The 17,384-nt window shown below is 39.7% G+C and overlaps 1 protein-coding gene and 1 long non-coding RNA gene across 4 annotated transcripts in view; both read right to left on the bottom strand.

The window, feature by feature from the left end:
* The window catches only part of LOC117529379, an 883,736-nt gene that overhangs the window by 614,665 nt on the left and 251,687 nt on the right, over nt 1–17,384 (bottom strand). The gene's annotated exons all lie outside the window — the stretch shown is intronic.
* strbp (spermatid perinuclear RNA binding protein) overlaps nt 1–17,384 on the bottom strand; it is a 259,677-nt gene that overhangs the window by 66,257 nt on the left and 176,036 nt on the right. For all 3 annotated transcript variants that reach the window (XM_034192127.1, XM_034192129.1, XM_034192128.1), the window contains 3 exons: nt 9,885–10,147; nt 8,218–8,386; nt 5,265–5,493 (listed from right to left, as the gene is read on the bottom strand). In XM_034192127.1, coding sequence (XP_034048018.1) covers nt 5,265–5,493; nt 8,218–8,386; nt 9,885–10,147 — 661 coding nt within the window. The remainder of the gene's footprint in view (nt 1–5,264; nt 5,494–8,217; nt 8,387–9,884; nt 10,148–17,384) is intronic.

Here is a 17,384-nt window from a genome sequence, read left to right as displayed (position 1 = left end):
CTGTTCATACTACCATGAACACTGCCATGTGCTGCAGATGGCAGTGTTCATGGCAGTATGAATACCAAAGTTGGGCTTGAGACCAGAGGATCCTCGGGTTCAAAACAAAGCCTGATCGGAAAATCACTAAGGGCCCTTGGGCAAGGTCCTTAATGTCCAATTTACTCCCAGTGTGTAGTGAGCGCCTTGCATGGCAGCACCCTGACATCGGTGTGTGAGTGTGTTTGGGTGAATTTGATATGTGAGGCATCATTATAAAGTGCTTTGAGCATCTGATGCAGATGGAAATGCACTATATAAATGCAGCACATTTATCTTACTGGGTTGGTTCTGATTTATTTATCCCGTTACTTTGGAGATCTGAAAGCCACTATGCTTTGCACTTGAATGACATGTACTTTTGTGTACCTTGTGTCTGCATTGAAACGGGAAATAAAGCTTTTAGTTTTTCTTCTCAATCTGCTTGGAATGTCCTCCAATCTGAATTGAAACCGCCTGGGTTGATTTCTCTGCACACTTTCCGCTCTATTTTAAGAGACTGAGAATGGAATTCTTTTGAACAGTGCCTGTGTTTTTAAATTTTAAATTGTTTTAACTTATATATTGTTACTATGACCAAGCTGATTGTTTTATCTGTAAGCGGATTGTTTTATCTGTAAACTTGTTGATGTTGTTAACTTGTTTTTCATGACGTGTGCTGCTGCCTTTCTTGGAGAGGCCGCCCTTACAAAAGAGGTTTCCATCTCAATGGGCTTTTATCTGGTTAAAAAAGGTTATAATTTACCATTAACCATATTCAGGTAGCTGTGGTTCACTGAACCAATCAGCCAAAAAATAAAATCCTAATGCAAAAATGGATAGTTGGTGTATTTTTACCTCCAATGAGTAATATATTCACTGACGTCTGCAATATTACCACAAAACTAATGAACAACTTTTTCAGAAAACTTAGCAAAAAGGTTAAGGGTTGCCTAAAATCAAAATCTGAGAGGATATTATCACGTTTCTTCTCTCATACACTGTTTGAATGTCTGGTCAGGTGCAAGCTTCCAGGTTTTGCAGCTCCAGCTGACTTCATGGGTTTCAATCCACCTAGGGTAACCCCTGTGGACTCCAATGAAGCTGTAGAATCATCTCAAGAATGATTACTGGAAACAGGATGCACATGAGTTCAATGTTGAGCTTCATGGCAAAGGCTGTGAATACTTAGGTATATGTGATTTCTTAGTTATTTTTAATCAATTTTTAAAAATCTAAAAAACAAAACAAAACAAAAAAAAAACTTTTCTCACATTGTCACTATGGGGTACTGTGTGCATAATTTTGAGGGAAAAAATGAATTTCCTCCATTTTGAAATTAGGCTGTAACATAAAATGTGGAAAAAGTTAAGAGCTGCGAATACTTTCTGGATGCACCGTACGCATATGTTAAAGCATTGTGAATTACAACTTGGTACTAAAAACTTCTATAGAGTCATTAATATAGCTACATGTTTTGTGATAATACATACACTAACCAGCATCTATACACTACTTTTTATGGCTCAAAGATATTTTAGAGCAGCATTCTACATGTATGTGTGAAAGAATACTAGAAGTGTACAAAATTTTGTCTACAAGGTGGTTGTTAACATTCCAAGTGCAGTCAAATGTAAACAAGATGTATTTACTTTGTTTGAGCCAAAGAGGATGGGGGGGGGAACTAGTTAATTAAAATTTTTGTCATTCAGAATGGGTGTGTGGTTGAGGCTCAGACTTTCTAAGAGATATAACAGCTGCAGACAAGTTGCTTTTATGCATTAATGGTATTAGATCCTTCTCTTTAAAATTTGACAATGTCATCAAAAAGGCCAACAAACAAATCTGACAAATTGACCTGAATCCTGTGTGAATGCGTGCACGTGTGTGCGCATGAGAAAATACATGTACATTATTCTCCATCTTGTCGTAGCAGGTAGCATGACATACAGCTAACCTCTGCACTATCTTCATCTCTCTCCGAGACCCGAGTGTCTCGTTGGACGGGAGCTGCAGGATGGATGAGTACTTTGCTACAGCTTGATTATTGACTTCTCTGGCCTGGTGGCCTCGTTTCTCCATTCCACATCCCACAACCAATTATAACTGGACCTTGCTGCCCATGCAAGGGGGATGAAAAGGGAAGGTCATTATTAGAATAGATTGAAGAGCAGATAGCTTTCAGTGTTTTTGGTGTGTGTACTGGTACTCGTCAACGGCACTTCCTCAGGTGAAGTTTCTTGATTGCTACATTACAGAATATGAAAGAAATTAATTAATATACAACCCCTGGCAAAAATTATGGAATCACCGGCCTCGGACGATGTTCATTCAGTTGTTTAATTTTGTAGAAAAAAAGCAGATCACAGACATGACACAAAACTAAAGTCATTTCAAATGGCAACTTTCTGGCTTTAAGAAACACTATAAGAAATCAAGAAAAAAAGATTGTGGCAGTCAGTAACGGTTACTTTTTTAGACCAAGCAGAGGAAAAAAATATGGAATCATTCAATTCTGAGGAAAAAATTATGGAATCACCCTGTAAATTTTCATCCCCCAAATTAACACCTACATCAAATCAGATCTGCTCATTGACATTGACCCTATGCCATGACATTGACCCTATGTGTCTTTTTGCAAGGAATGTTTTTGCAGTTTTTGCTCTATGGCAAGATGCATTATCATCTTGAAAAATGATTTCATCATCCCCAAACATCCTTTCAATTGTCCAAAATATCAACATAAACTTGTGCATTTATTGATGATGTAATGACAGCCATCTCCCCAGTGCCTTTACCTGACATGCAGCCCCATATCATCAATGACTGTGGAAATTTACATGTTCTCTTCAGGCAGTCATCTTTATAAATCTCATTGGAAAGGCACCAAACAAAAGTTCCAGCATCATCACCTTGCCCAATGCAGATTCGAGATTCATCACTGAATATGACTTTCATCCAGTCATCCACAGTCCACAATTGCTTTTCCTTAGCCCATTGTAACCTTGTTTTTTTCTGTTTAGGTGTTAATGATGCCTTTCGTTTAGCTTTTCTGTATGTAAATCCCATTTCCTTTAGGCGGTTTCTTACAGTTCAGTCACAGACGTTGACTCCAGTTTCCTCCCATTCGTTCATTTGTTTTGTTGTACATTTTTCGATTTTTGAGATATATTGCTTTAAGTTTTCTGTCTTGACGCTTTGATGTCTTCCTTGGTCTACCAGTATGTTTGCCTTTAACAACCTTCCCATGTTGTTTGTATTTGGTCCAGAGTTTAGACACAGCTGACTGTGAACAACCAAAATCTTTTGCAACATTGCGTGATGATTTACTCTCTTTTAAGAGTTTGATAATCCTCTCCTTTGTTTCAATTGACATCTCTCGTGTTGGAGCCATGATTCATGTCAGTCCACTTGGTGCAACAGCTCTCCAAGGTGTGTTCACTCCTTTTTAGATGCAGACTAACGAGCAGATCTGATATGATTCAGGTGTTAGTTTGGGAATGAAAATTTACAGGGTGATTCCATAATTTTTTCCTCAGAATTGAGTGATTCCATATTTTTTTCCTCTGCTTGGTCTAAAAAGTAACCGTTGCTGACTGCCACAATCTTTTTTTTCTTGATTTCTTATAGTGTTTCTTAAAGCCAGAAAGTTGCCATTTGAAATGACTTTAGTTTTGTGTCATGTCTGTGATCTGCTTTTTTTCTACAAAATTAAACAACTGAATGAACATCCTCCGAGGCCGGTGATTCCATAATTTTGCCAGGGGTTGTATTTAAGAAGAAATGTGTGTCTTGTGACTACTTCCCATCCAGAATGGATCTGCATCTTGATTCGGCACACCTTTTGTGCTGGCTGTGCAAAGATTTGCAAAGAGAACAGGGCATGGTGTGCTTGTACCACAGACTGGACAAACCCTCTCTTGATGTCACCATAGGGCTTTTTTCAAGAGCTGGTTTGAAGCTCAAATGGGTGGCAAGTCCCTTTCACACCGGGCCAGCATAGAGCTACATAATGCGGCATACTGACTACAATGAGCTTATGCTGCCCTACGTGGCAATACGCTGAGGGACACAAAGGGGTTCTCAAAATGGACGCAAAAGTTTTTTTGCAGACATTTGGCGTAGAGCACTGGCTGCAGTGCTCTATGCAAGTATATGCAACACTCCGCTACTGTATGCAAGTCTATGCAACACTGCGCTACTGTACACCATGCCTCTGCAATTGTACACTACCCTACGCCAGTCTGGCAAAAATACTTTTAGTTTTTTTATCAGTACATACCTGTATTTAATCATCCCGCTGGGACTCTGCTGAACTTTGCTGCCAATGAAGTTTCAAAACCACAGATGAAGAAGTGGCCAAAAACACAGAAATAGAAGAGAGGCAGGCCTAAGGTTCCCCCCTGTGTGCAACATACACAGCCATTCCTGCGTAATAGATACGCAGCACAATGCAACGCTAACACAGGCCCGGTAGCGTTGGAGGAGTCAGGCTTTAGCCATGCCCGACTCCTCCAAACTTCCAGCCATCCATAAGAGGTGGAGTGTGGGCAAGATTGACATGACCTGGGTGGGACAAATGAAGCCTGAACATGCCTGCAATCTCACAGTTACCATGTAAGCAAAAGCTAACAGGCTAACTTTGGTTTGGGTGTTTTGTAGTCTGGATGGTGGTTTTCATAATAGGTGGCTTAGGTGCTAAAACCTACGACTGGAATTTTGCATCTGCAACCATGACACCATCTTCGGACTTAATGTTACCAAGCTATGCACATGTGCTAACATACAAATGCAATAATCCAAAAATTTCACTCAACAGAAATACTGGACCACCAACTTCAATTATTAACATCTTCATGCTTTAAAATTGTTTAAACGGATTATTTATTTAAAAATTCATTAGAAATGAATAAGTAAAATAGCTTTGAAATCAAAATCTTCTTTTTTGTTGTTTCTGGATTCATTTCGGATGCTGTGGCACTTCTGTGTTGGCTTAATTTTGCAGCACCAGAGGTTACTATTTCATGTGAAATCAGGCAAACATGCCAACAGCTGGAACATTTAAGAAGAGGTGATTAAAGAAAATTGAATTTAATAAACTATGCACAACTTATTAAATGAGTGGATGATGAGACAGTTACTTCATGAGTCGGAGTCAAAGTTAAACGAAATTAAGACTCAAATTTGCAAAACACAGCAGAATGTGCGCGCATGTGAATGTGTGACACCAAGAAGAGACTTCCTACCGAGCCCATTTTGTGCCTCATGCTCCTGCTGCTCTTCCGGTCCGCCTTCCTCCTCCTCTTCCTCCTCCTCCTCTCTTTCCTCTCCATCATCTTCCTCATCCTCCTCTTCCCTCATGGCTGGGGAGGTGAGGGTGATCTTCAGTGTGAGTTTGGGCTCTGCTGTAGTGCGGACCAAAATGGCTGCTTCGGGCACGGAGCTTGTGACCTCGTATTTCTCCTCCGTGAGCTTCTGTCATGTGTCAAACAGATATAACTGCGAGGTCAGAGGTCAAGATCACAGCACGACAGGGAGACTAAACAAGTCAGCCTCCTGCTGCATTCAGATGTCGAAATCTGATACATTATAAAACAGAACAAGAGATTAAAATTGAGGAAAAAATAAGAAACACAAAATGGGAGACAAATATGAAACTGTTACTGGAATCCTGAAAGATGTAAAAATGTAACAAATATCTCAAATTCTCATTTTTGAGCTCATTTTGATTAAAAAGACAAACACATGAACAACTAATAACAGCAAATGTTCACAAATAATAATAAAATCTTTCCCCTTTTTTTTTAAATTTAATCAAACTTTTACCCACATTTTATCATTCATAACTCAATCAATGTCAACAAATGTAAATTACTTTGTTTTTTTTTTCCAATTTTACTGATTGTTTGGATTTAATTTGGGAAGGACAGATTTCTGAAAATAAATTTCAAAGCAACAATAAAAGAGCTCTACAGGATTTCAGTGTCTTTAGCTTGGACACTCGTGGACAGAAACATTCCCTCAAAGACAAACTCGAAGACATGCTCCATGATTAGAAGGCTCTAATAGTTTAATTAATCCAAATTTAGACACAATAGTGATGACAGCTGCTAAAACCTTAAAGGTACTTCCCTTTGCAGAGGAGTTGGTTTTGTCTGAATATAAAATATTGTATTCCAAGGAATTAACTGGGTATAAAAAAGCAAAACAGTACCTGTGTTTTGGTGTGACGTATTCGTGTGTGCACAAGTTCAAGAGCACAAGCCACATGGCAAAACCAGACACATACACATATCAGTCAACACAAACTGGATTCAGGCACGTGGATGTGTTTTTGGCATACACTGCTGTGTTTGTATACACACACACACACACACACACACACACACACACACACACACACACCACACACACACACACACACACACCACACACACACACGAGTCGCGGAGGACCCATCTATGTTCCATTTGGCTCAACGAGAAAAATCACAATCTCTGGTCGCTGAGCCGAGACATGAGATTACACACACGCACATCTGCCACTCTGCCCCGTTTACACCACTTAACTGCTAAACGGAACGAGCACAGAATGTATTCATTTCCAGCAATAACACATCAGGCAATATGAAGGACTGCAGAGGTTTTATCAAACTATCTGTTGTTAACAGAGAAGCAGCGGGGGTCTTAGTGCACATAGTGCATTTTACAAGGAACATGCCTAGGCTTTGGAGAAGCCTAGGCATGTTTCATGTACGTATATAAAACTTTCAGCTCTGGACTGAATTGGGACAAAAAACAAAAACATAAAACCTTGAATTACGCTGAATTGCAAACGTTAAAAAATTCAAAATCCTATACATTCTGTGGAGAATAATTTGATAAGAATTTATTCTGAAATTTTAGTTTATTCCTGTATTGTAACACACTACATCTCATCCTTCCATCTGAACCTGTGGGGAGTCAGTTTGGTGTTCTGACTTGTTAATGAGGAAACATGAAACTCGCCTACAGTTTTAATCACATATGTTATCAAACTGATAGCATATGTGATTAATACTCTCAAACACCTCTCAGCGTCTCAGGTGACAACGTTAACACATTATCTCTACATGCAACAGTGATGGAAGGCAAATTCCAGCAAAAAGCAGGACAGATGTATTTGAAATAAACGTGGAAGCTTTTTCAAAAAGTACTGTTTCTGACAATGCAACTGTGATCGATTAAAAAAGTTGAAGGCTAGAAACAAGACCAAGGTGCATATGTGAAGCATATTTAGGAGTTAACACAAGACAAAACAGGGCTGTGGAATTATGGCAAGAAATCACAATTGCGGTTATTTAACCAAAGTTGAATTCAGTTATTAACATGATTATATTGGATCCTCTGTGGTGACCCTGTGTACAAAAAAGGAAGAAGCTGAAAGAACTTATTTTTACTCACTGACTTTTGAAACATCTTGTATACATTGAACATTAAAGTAAAATAACTTTTATATTAGCAATGGAATATAAAAATATAACTCCCAACCAACCCATAAATGGGTAAAGAGGCAGAACGTCAAAAATAAAGCCCAAACATGCCTTCCACCTCAAAGACACCAAAGAAGCTAGGGCTAGCAGGCTAATTTTGGTATAATTAAGGCACATTTATGCAGACTAGGTGGCGTTTCTTATTATTGGTGGTTTGGGTGTGAGTATTCAAAAGTTTTATCACAATATTGCCTCAGTAACCATGGCTCCATCAGTGGCGCTAACATCACCAAGCTATCAATACCTGATCATTATTGTCAACTGTGCTAATGCAGAAATTAAATAAAACAAAAATTTCATTCAACAGAAATACTGGAGCACTGACTTCTTTGATGTTCCATTAATACAATTAACCACACAATAAGTCATATTATCCCAGTTATGTGTAATAAAATGGTCAGAAATGACAAACATGGGCATGTCCAAAGTAGCTAGCATCAACTGCTAGCCAAGCGGTGAGTCTTGCACATTGACATGCGCACGCACAAACACCAACCAGAGGTTGTTGCTTGGATTATTACACATGGCAACAAGAGAGCATCACTGCAAAATGTAATGCAGCAAAACAATAGTTTTATTGCCATTATGTTACTTTCATAATCGCTGGAAGTAGTCGGTTTGAGTAGATGCACACTGTATGTCAGTGCACATGTGTGGGCGTGTCTAACCTGTATCTGTGTGGGTAGATTTTGACAGACAGTGTCCAGCAGTGTCTGTGTGGGTTTGTCTCGACACATCAGCACCAGCTCCAAGTCCATGTCACCTTTGATCAGGAGTCCTTTGGCCACCAGGCCGATCCTCATCACGCCGCACAGCACGCCACCACTGCTGGACTCCCTGTTTCACACAAACACAAACCACAGGCGCTCTTCACATCACGTCCGTATTGTGTTTCAGCTCTAAGAGCATTTAGGCATCCACTTACACCTGGAAAATAATTTTACTGCCTGTAACCTTTTGTGAAAAGGCTGGATCTCACTGGAATGGTACCTAGTAAATGCCGAGGTGTATTTGAACAAAAGGGACTGCTGTGACATTTTAAGAATCTTTTCAGCTGACTCAATAATTATTTTATTAATGAGCTCACTGTCACAAGATTTTAACATTTTAAAATGTTAAAATGTTCTATAACAAGTCAATTTCTAGTTTCAAATAAAAATCAATGCTTTCTTCTTATTTAACAAAATATGTCTGTTAGCAGGATTTAAAAAAGAACATTAAAATTTATTCTGCAATTATGTTATTACAGTTTACAAAGTTATTAGCTCTATCAACTTGTCGTAAAGTTAATAACTACTATTTCAAGTGTAGAGCAGGTAGATCAGAGTGATAATTAATTGAGCTCCAAATATGTAGACATGGGGTCGATTCCTGCATAAGAACCCTCGTCCGTCCACCCAGCTATAAATGGATACTGGCCTTGTGGGAGCAACCTGTGACCTTTGTGAGTCAAAGACTCTTATCCGCCTCTCAGACTGCAGGATCCAGGGAAAGACATCAATTGGACTCGGGGCCTATACAGGACTTAATTCTCAATTTCTTCAAGTAATTATCATTTATCATGTATATAAAACTGCATTAGCATTTATAGCAAAACTATAAATGATCAGGTTCTAGCATCACAAATGTGAGAATTTGTCCTTTTCTCTGATTTACATAATTGTAAATGCAATATTCTCTGGATTTTGGAATCTTGGTGGGATGACATTTTCCAGGCTTGTTGCCTTGTGGAGAATACAGTGAGCATTTTTGTTGTAATTTTCTGTCATTTTATGAAATTAAAGATTGATTAATTAATTCATGAAAAAAGCAGATTATCTGATAAGAGCAATAAAGATTAGCTCCAGGTTAGCACATTAAAGAGGCAAGTCTTATGCAGGCCTTGAAGCCGATTGGTGAAGGTGCTTCTCCCCAGATTACGCACCGACAGTTGGATGAGATTTTATGATTCAGTCCATCACAGGTTCCTTTCCCATCCAAGGCCGGTACCTGTTTACAGCTGGGTGGACTGACAGAATGAAGATGAAGTCACGTAACCTGGAACCAATTTCAGGTCTACATATCAGCCCAAAAGCTATACAATTAAGTTACCTGCTTTGCGATATATTACTGAAGAAATTCCGAAATTTTGTTGTATTTAAGAAATCACGACATGCTATAAGCAGCCAATTGACATGATAAAGGAATGATTTCTAGGCAGAAGAAGATCTCAATCTAATGGTTAACCAATATATAAATGTTTATTTTATAAAGACCATAACATTTCATAGCAAATCTGAAATTTTCAAAGACATTTTCTTTGAGATAACAGACAGAAACAGCTTTACTACTCCACCTGTAGCCATCAATGGAGTCTTCTGCCTCATCGCAGGGGTCGTCGCCAGGATCATCCTCCTCTGTGCTGTCTGCTGGTTGGTTATCAGCCTGATTGTGTGCGTCGTTGCTACTTTGATCCAGCCAATCTGAAACTTGCTTGAGGGCACACTCTACAGTGGACACCAGAGTCTGAACGGCCTCCAGATCATGAGAAGAGGGGTAGATAGTGGAGTGTTTTGCCATGACATGGCGGTCATCATTACTAAAAGAACGGAAGGACCTCTGAAATGAATCGACACAAAGATCTGCAGTCAGGTATCCAGAACAAATCTTGTAGTCTCTGCCTCAATGATTAATGTCTCTATATTTGCACAACTGCAAAATACAGCACACACATACAGTGTAGCCGCAATGTATTCATGTTTCACTTTTCCCACATTTAGTTATGTTACAGCCTTATTCTAAAATGTATGAAATTTATTTTTCCCCTCAAAATTGTACTCACAACACCCCATAATGACAACATAAAAAAGTTTGCAAATTTATTAAAAATAAAAAACTAAGAAAGCACATGTACATAAGTAGTCACACCCTTTGCTCAATACTTTGTTGATGCACTTTTGGCAGCAATTACAGCCTCAAGTTTTCTTGAATATGATGCAACAAGCTTGGTGCACCTATCTTTGGGCAGTTTTCTCCATTCCTCTTTGCAGCACCTCTCAAGATCCATCAGGATGGATGGGCAGCGTCGGTGCACAGCCATTTTCAGATCTCTCCAGAGACCATCAATCAGATTCAGGTCTGGGCTCTGGGTGGGTCACACAAGGTCACAGAGTTGTCCTGAAGCCACTCCTTTGATATCTTGACTGTGTGTTTAGGGTCATTGTCCTGCTGAAAGATGAACAGTCGCACCAGTCTGAGGTCAAGAGCGCTCTGGAGCAGGTTTTCATCCAGGATGTCTCTGTACATTGCTGCATTCATCTTTCCCTCAATCCTGACGAGTCTCCCAGTTCCTGCTGCTAAAAAACATCCCCACAGCATGATGCTGCCACCACTAGGCTTCATTGTAGGGATGGTGCCTGGTTTCCTCCAAACATGACACTTGGCATTCACACCAAAGTGTTCAATCTTTGTCTCATCAGACCTGAGAATTTTGTCCTTCAGGTTCCCTCTGGCCACTGTACCATACAGGCCTGATTGGTGGATTACTGCAGAGATGGTTGTCCTGGAAGGTTCTCCTCTCCACAGAAGAATGCTGGAGCTCTGACAGAGTGACCATCGGGTTTTTGGTCACCTTCCTGACTAAGGACCTTCTCCCACGATCGCTCAGTTTAGACAGGCAGCCAGTTCTAGGTTCCAGGTGGATCTGAACTTCTTCTATTTACAGATGATGGAGGCCACTGTGCTCATTGGGACCTTCCATGCAGCAGAAATGTTTTGTACCCTACCCTGTACTCTATAGACAATTCCTTTGACTTCATGCTTGGTTTGTGCTCTGACATGCACTGTCAACTGTGGGACCTCATATGTAGACAGCTGCGTGACTTTCCAAATCATGTCCAATCAACTGAATTTACCTCAGGTGCACTTCAATTAAGCTGTAGAAACATTTCAAGGATGATTAGTGGCAACAGGGTGCACCTGAGCTCAATGCTGAGCTTCATGGCAAAGGCTGTGAATACTTATGTACGTGTGATTTCTCAGACTTTTTATTTTTAATAAATTTGCAAAAAATCTCAAGAACACTTTTGTCACATTGTCATTATGGGGTATTGTGTGTAGAATGTTGAGGGAAAAATGAATTTCATCCATTTTATAATAAGGCTGTAACATAAAATGTGGAAAAACTGAAGTGCTGTGAATAGTTTCCTGATGCACAGTACAGATAGTTGTCAAATTGTACAAGGAGAAAAACACCTTAGTAAGGTCTTTGTCTGCCATACGCCAGCAGAACACCTTCAGTGAGTCTTGGCATTAATTCCACAAGACTCTGGAACTGTAATAGAGGGAGGAACACCATTCTTTTAAAAGATATTCTGGTGTTTTGATGATAGTGGAAGAAAGTGCTGTCCAGCAAGCTGGTCCAAAATCTTCAATTTCTGTAACTGGTTGAGAGTTGGAAACTTTGATGGCAAAAGCATATGGTTCAAGTCACTGTCGTATTTACACTATTCAGCAACAACACATGCATAGGTAACCTGCCAAAATACCAAAAGCTAACATGTGTAAAACACACTGAGAAGCAATTACATGGTCAGGAATGCTGACTCACTGTATACACAGTTGTACACACAAGTAAAATAATGCCAACTGCCTTCTCAGTTTCTCTCATTTACTGTATTTTCCAGATTATAAATTGTGCTTTTTTACTTCTTTGGCAGGTCCTGCAACATATACCAAAGTAACTTATAAGTAAAAAAAATGCTGCATTATCATCTACAAACACAAAATGGCAACGGCTACATGGGTGACAAGTAAAACCTCTTCTTCCTATACACTGATCTGAATAAGATAGTATGATTCGCTCTTCAGAGCAGAAGGTGGTGGCAATACACCATAGGTTGGATGACAACCACAGTAAAACAAGAAGGAGAAAACCGAAATGGGGATGATGTATTGGGTCCTAAAGAACAAGCATAATTAAGTAAACGTAAAGTGAAAGTAAAGTCTTTTCGGCTTCTTCCTTGTTTCACTCGGGCTTGCCACAGCAGATCCAAGGTGGATCTGCATGTTGATTTGAGACCAGACTGGAGGCCCTTTCTGACAACTCCATATTATAGAACAGGTAGGGGTGGCCTTGAACCGGGAACCTTCTGCACTGGAAACAAGTGCACTTAACTGCTTGGCCACCACCACCTTCGCACAATTAATAAATCATGCTCTCAAACTGAAAGCTCATATTCTTGAACAAAGATTGGTAATAACCTTTATAACACTCGACTTGTTTGCACTTTGTAGAACAGCCAGAACCACAACAAGGAAGATAACTAGGCTAAGGTAAGGCTAACTCTAATATTTTAAATATATTAATTAATTAAATATTAATTATTTAATATTTTAAATATGTTTAAATATGTAAAGTCGTTTTAAAAAGGTTATGTACATTTAAGGAGGTAAAAGTGCACATTTAGCTCTACAGTAACATGTTTTGTCTATTCAATGGCAACAAGAAGCACTTTATTTTGAGTTCTTTTTGCCTCATACAATAACAATCAGTCCATTTGATTCGGCTTGTCAATGCAATGTTTGCAGTAAAGTCATTTTGCTTCTTGTTGCATGAAGCAGTAGCACCATATTTAAAAACAAAGGCAACATATATGTATTTTTTGTTGTCACACCAATGCTGTGGTTCAATATATAGTCCAGAAAATATGGTATTCTTTATTATTCTCCAGGAGAAAAAGGCAGTGAAACCAAGGATGGATGAGATCATGTGGGAGAGATTTGACAAGTACAAAGGAGAACATGTGAGAGAAAAACAGAAAGCTCAGATAGAGAACATGGAACTAGAGGAAAACAGAACATTAAAAATGAAAAATCAAAAATGATTGTGGAAGGGAAGAATGAATTCAAAGATGAAAGGAAAGATAAGCAGATGAGGGACAGAAGCAGGTGTATCAGACGTTTGTGATTTGAATGATGCGGTTACTGCAGATTTACATTCATATGAAAGTACTTTCTAATGGCACAACTCCAGTCATAAGTCAGTGTGAGTGGATGGATGTTTAAGCGACCAAACATAAAACCGAACACACTTTGTATTTCAAAACAGACATCTTATTTACACACCAAAAACATTAAGTGCAATAGCTTTGTATTACATCCATATCCCATGTATATAGCCTTGGGCTGGAGTAGAGGATTTTGACAAAGCGACGGAACAGGAACACAACATGGCTCTGGAATCATCAGATAACGCACTTGTGTTTATAAGCACAAATACACTGGAGGTGCATTATCTGATTTTATATAACAGCTGAGTGGATCCTTGTCATTTGATTGGTGCTTTGTATGTCACATGACATGGATTAATTCATCCCATTTGTGTTGCACTGCATTTAGAGTGTGGCTTGGTTCCATTTTGAGTACAATTTGGTTCCATACATTTGGTACCATTGCACTCTGCACGTGCTCACATGTGCTCGTGCACGCACATGTACGCACACACGTGATCATGCGCACGTCCTCATGCACGCGCATGTACGCGTGCCCACACGTGCTCGTGCACGCTCATGTACGTGCGTGCACACACAAAACAAATCCACTGGGCTGTCTGGAGGCTGTTGGCAAGAAGGTGGAATGAAAAGCTGGACTAATTTCTAACATGACTTTTTTTTCGCTGCACTGAGGATGTACAGTCTTTTTTTTGGTAGTACACGCGTGCACAAGTGCCGACCTGGATGCGTGTGTGCGCGCGCGGGGGACAACGACATGATGATTTGATTGAGCTAACTGATGCTGCTAATTCTTGTGAAACACACACACACACAATCCACGCTCTGCTATAAGCCGTCTGGATGCATGAAGACCTGTTCACATAAAAGCTGACATGATTTTTGCCTGGACTGAGGAACTACACAAAGTCTCTTTTTTTCATGGAAGTCCGAAGTCAGTGCACAGCATCACTGGACTACATGTCACAATTTGGACTTTAACAGCAGTGGAAAGCTAAAATGTAAATCCCTTTTCTGTTGTTTATAAATTAATAAAATGTCAAATGACAAGGATCTATTTTTGCCGTTATATAAAACAAATAATGAATGGTTTTACATTCTTTCAATGAAATGAATATTTAATTTGGTGAAATATTTCTACCATTAAACTCAAACATTCATTATTTGTATATTATATAATGGCTGAGTGGATCCTTGTCATTTGATTGGTGGCTTGTATATCATGTGACATGGATGGTCGCAATGTTTCTGTGTAGGCTCTCAGTTGTCCAGGTGGTTTCCATAGTAGAGAAGCTTGATTCTTCAACTGGACTGGGTTGCTTGACGCGAGGACGTTTCGCTTCAAATCGCAGAAGCTTCCTCAGCTAAAATTCTTGCTCTGGTAGTCTGACTTCTGTCTTGACTCTTGTAGAGAATAAACAGAAGCCACAAAAGCTAGAGTTTTAAACCTAACCAGACCCCTCCTACCAAGAGGCAGACTGCTATAGGCTAGTGACTAAACAATAGCTCTAACTAGCACCTATTGTGCTCTAGTTAGCACCCTCCTAATGACAGGGCAGCTGTCCCTCCTAATGATGGAACGGACGCCTCTCCTGATGGCTCCCTTGACGACTCTCCTGATGACGTGAATGACTCATTACCATGAACAAAAGACTGAAACTGCTTTGACCTGAGTACCCTATTGTAAACAGGGCACAAAGCGTGTCTCAGACCCCCTCCCCGGTTAAGGCTGGGTTTCAACTGTTTCACATAGAATGCCTCCTTGACCCCTCTCTCAAACCTGTGCTTCTTCACATTGAAAGGAGGCAGCTGAGGTGGTTCGGTGATCTAGTGAGGATCCCCCTGGTCGTCTCCCTAGGGAGGTCTTCCAGTTACGCCCAACCCTGGGATCCTCCAGGTAGCCTTAGGACAAGGCAAGACGTGTGGGATCAGCTCCTTGGTCTACTGTCAATACAAACAGGACCTGAATCAGTGGCAGAAAAATGAATGAAAATGAAGTTATTAATGTAATACACCATAGACCTGTCTGCCACCTGCTGAACACTACTCCCTGCTGGATGCTTGGTGCACGCTGGATGGATTGTTGAATTTAGGAGTTTGTATGGTTGAATTTACATACAGCTTGTCTGCCACCTGCTGGACATGCTGAAGCTAGTTGCAGGTAAATTCAGCCACACCAGCTCTTGATTTCTGTCATGCATGAGATGATGATTTTAGACAACTACTCTAGGCTTGCCGTACTCATATTCTAGGTATGCATCTTGTCATCAAATGCATGATAGGAGGTAGGGGCAGGTGTGGTTGAATTTACATGCAATTTGAAATGAGTTTGTCAGTTTAATCTGCAAAGCCTAGGTCTGACGGCCTCAAGGCTGCTGCTGCTTCTTCGTAGGAGTGGAGTAGTATTGTTAGTATTTCATAATTTTCTACTGCTACCATTTTATTATGAAAAATAAACAAAAAATAAAACTCAACTCATACAAATAACCACAACAGATGAAATGTAGTCAGTCCCAGCTCACATTAAAAACAAATTTCTAATGGATGGCAACAACAGTTAAATTTTGCTCCTGATTTTAATTCTACTTCACTTTTAACATCAGTTTTGTGTTGTATTTTGGGCAAAATTCTGTCAGATCACTGACTGGCCAGATTTTACAATAATGCCTGTACTGTTGCTCAATGGAAGAGAGCATGTACGTATTCATTTATGTGGAAAACGTGCAAAAATAAATAAATAAAAATTAAGAATTGTATCTGAGAAAAATAAATGAATTAAGAACAATTAGAATGTCTTATTTAAAAAAAAAAAAAAAAAAAAAAAACCCAAAAGGAAAAATAAAATTCACTTTGGTAATCCCCCCTTTTTAAAAAAAATATATTTTTCATAAATGCAGTATCAGCATAACTCTTTGAAATATGAAAAGTTCACTAGTCTATATTATTTATATTAACACATTATTTTTACCTCTTTTCAGAATAATTTGGCTGTGCGCACTGGCTCACCATGACGAGGCTATCCTCTAAAAGCTGCAACGTGGAACTGCTTATCTCCCAGTCGCACATTTCCCTTTATTCATAACACAGACTGAAAGGCATGCTAACAATGCAAGCCCACGCTCACACAATCAGAAGCGCAATGACCTTTTCAGTGCATTATGGAAAGTGTAGCTTGAGCGCCTCGATCTATTCTAAATCTATTCAGCGTTGCAGGACCACCTATGCACACACACACACACACACACACACACACACACACACCACACACACACACACACACACACACACACACACACACACACACACACACACACACACACACACGCATGCAGAATCACACACTCTTCGTCCCATTCCTAATTGAAGTGGTGACATTCTGTTTTAGTGGAATTAGTAAGGTGCAGCCGTGAAGTGAAAGCAGGAGACAAGCGCTGCACAATAAGTGCAGCCTCACATCCTGCAGAGCCGCATATGAAGCGCAGTTCAAACCGAGTTACAGATCAGCTCCCACTGGAACTTCACCACCAACATCAAGGTCCGACAACACCACTTACAACATCTTTACACATTTCAATAACACTGAAAATACTGAGAAAAATATGGTTATTTCTCGATTGTATTATCATGAAACTGCACTCCAGTATCACAAATCACTACTTTTGCTCACTGTGATATTTTGCGTTTCAGTTTTGGTTCACGGCATATACCCCTTGGACCCCAGAGGGTTAACCCACTAAAGAGTAGTTTATTCAGTGACCGAAAATTTGTCAGTTGCTATAGTGGACCAAAACAAAGGGAGTGCAGCCCAAAAATGTCCTGCCGATGTCACAGACTGAACGGTCCCC

The sequence above is a fragment of the Thalassophryne amazonica genome, chromosome 17, assembly GCF_902500255.1.
Source record: "Thalassophryne amazonica chromosome 17, fThaAma1.1, whole genome shotgun sequence".
Taxonomy (NCBI): domain Eukaryota; kingdom Metazoa; phylum Chordata; class Actinopteri; order Batrachoidiformes; family Batrachoididae; genus Thalassophryne; species Thalassophryne amazonica.
The sequence above is the reverse complement of the archived record's forward strand: the minus strand, read 5'-3'. Positions and strand labels throughout refer to the sequence as shown.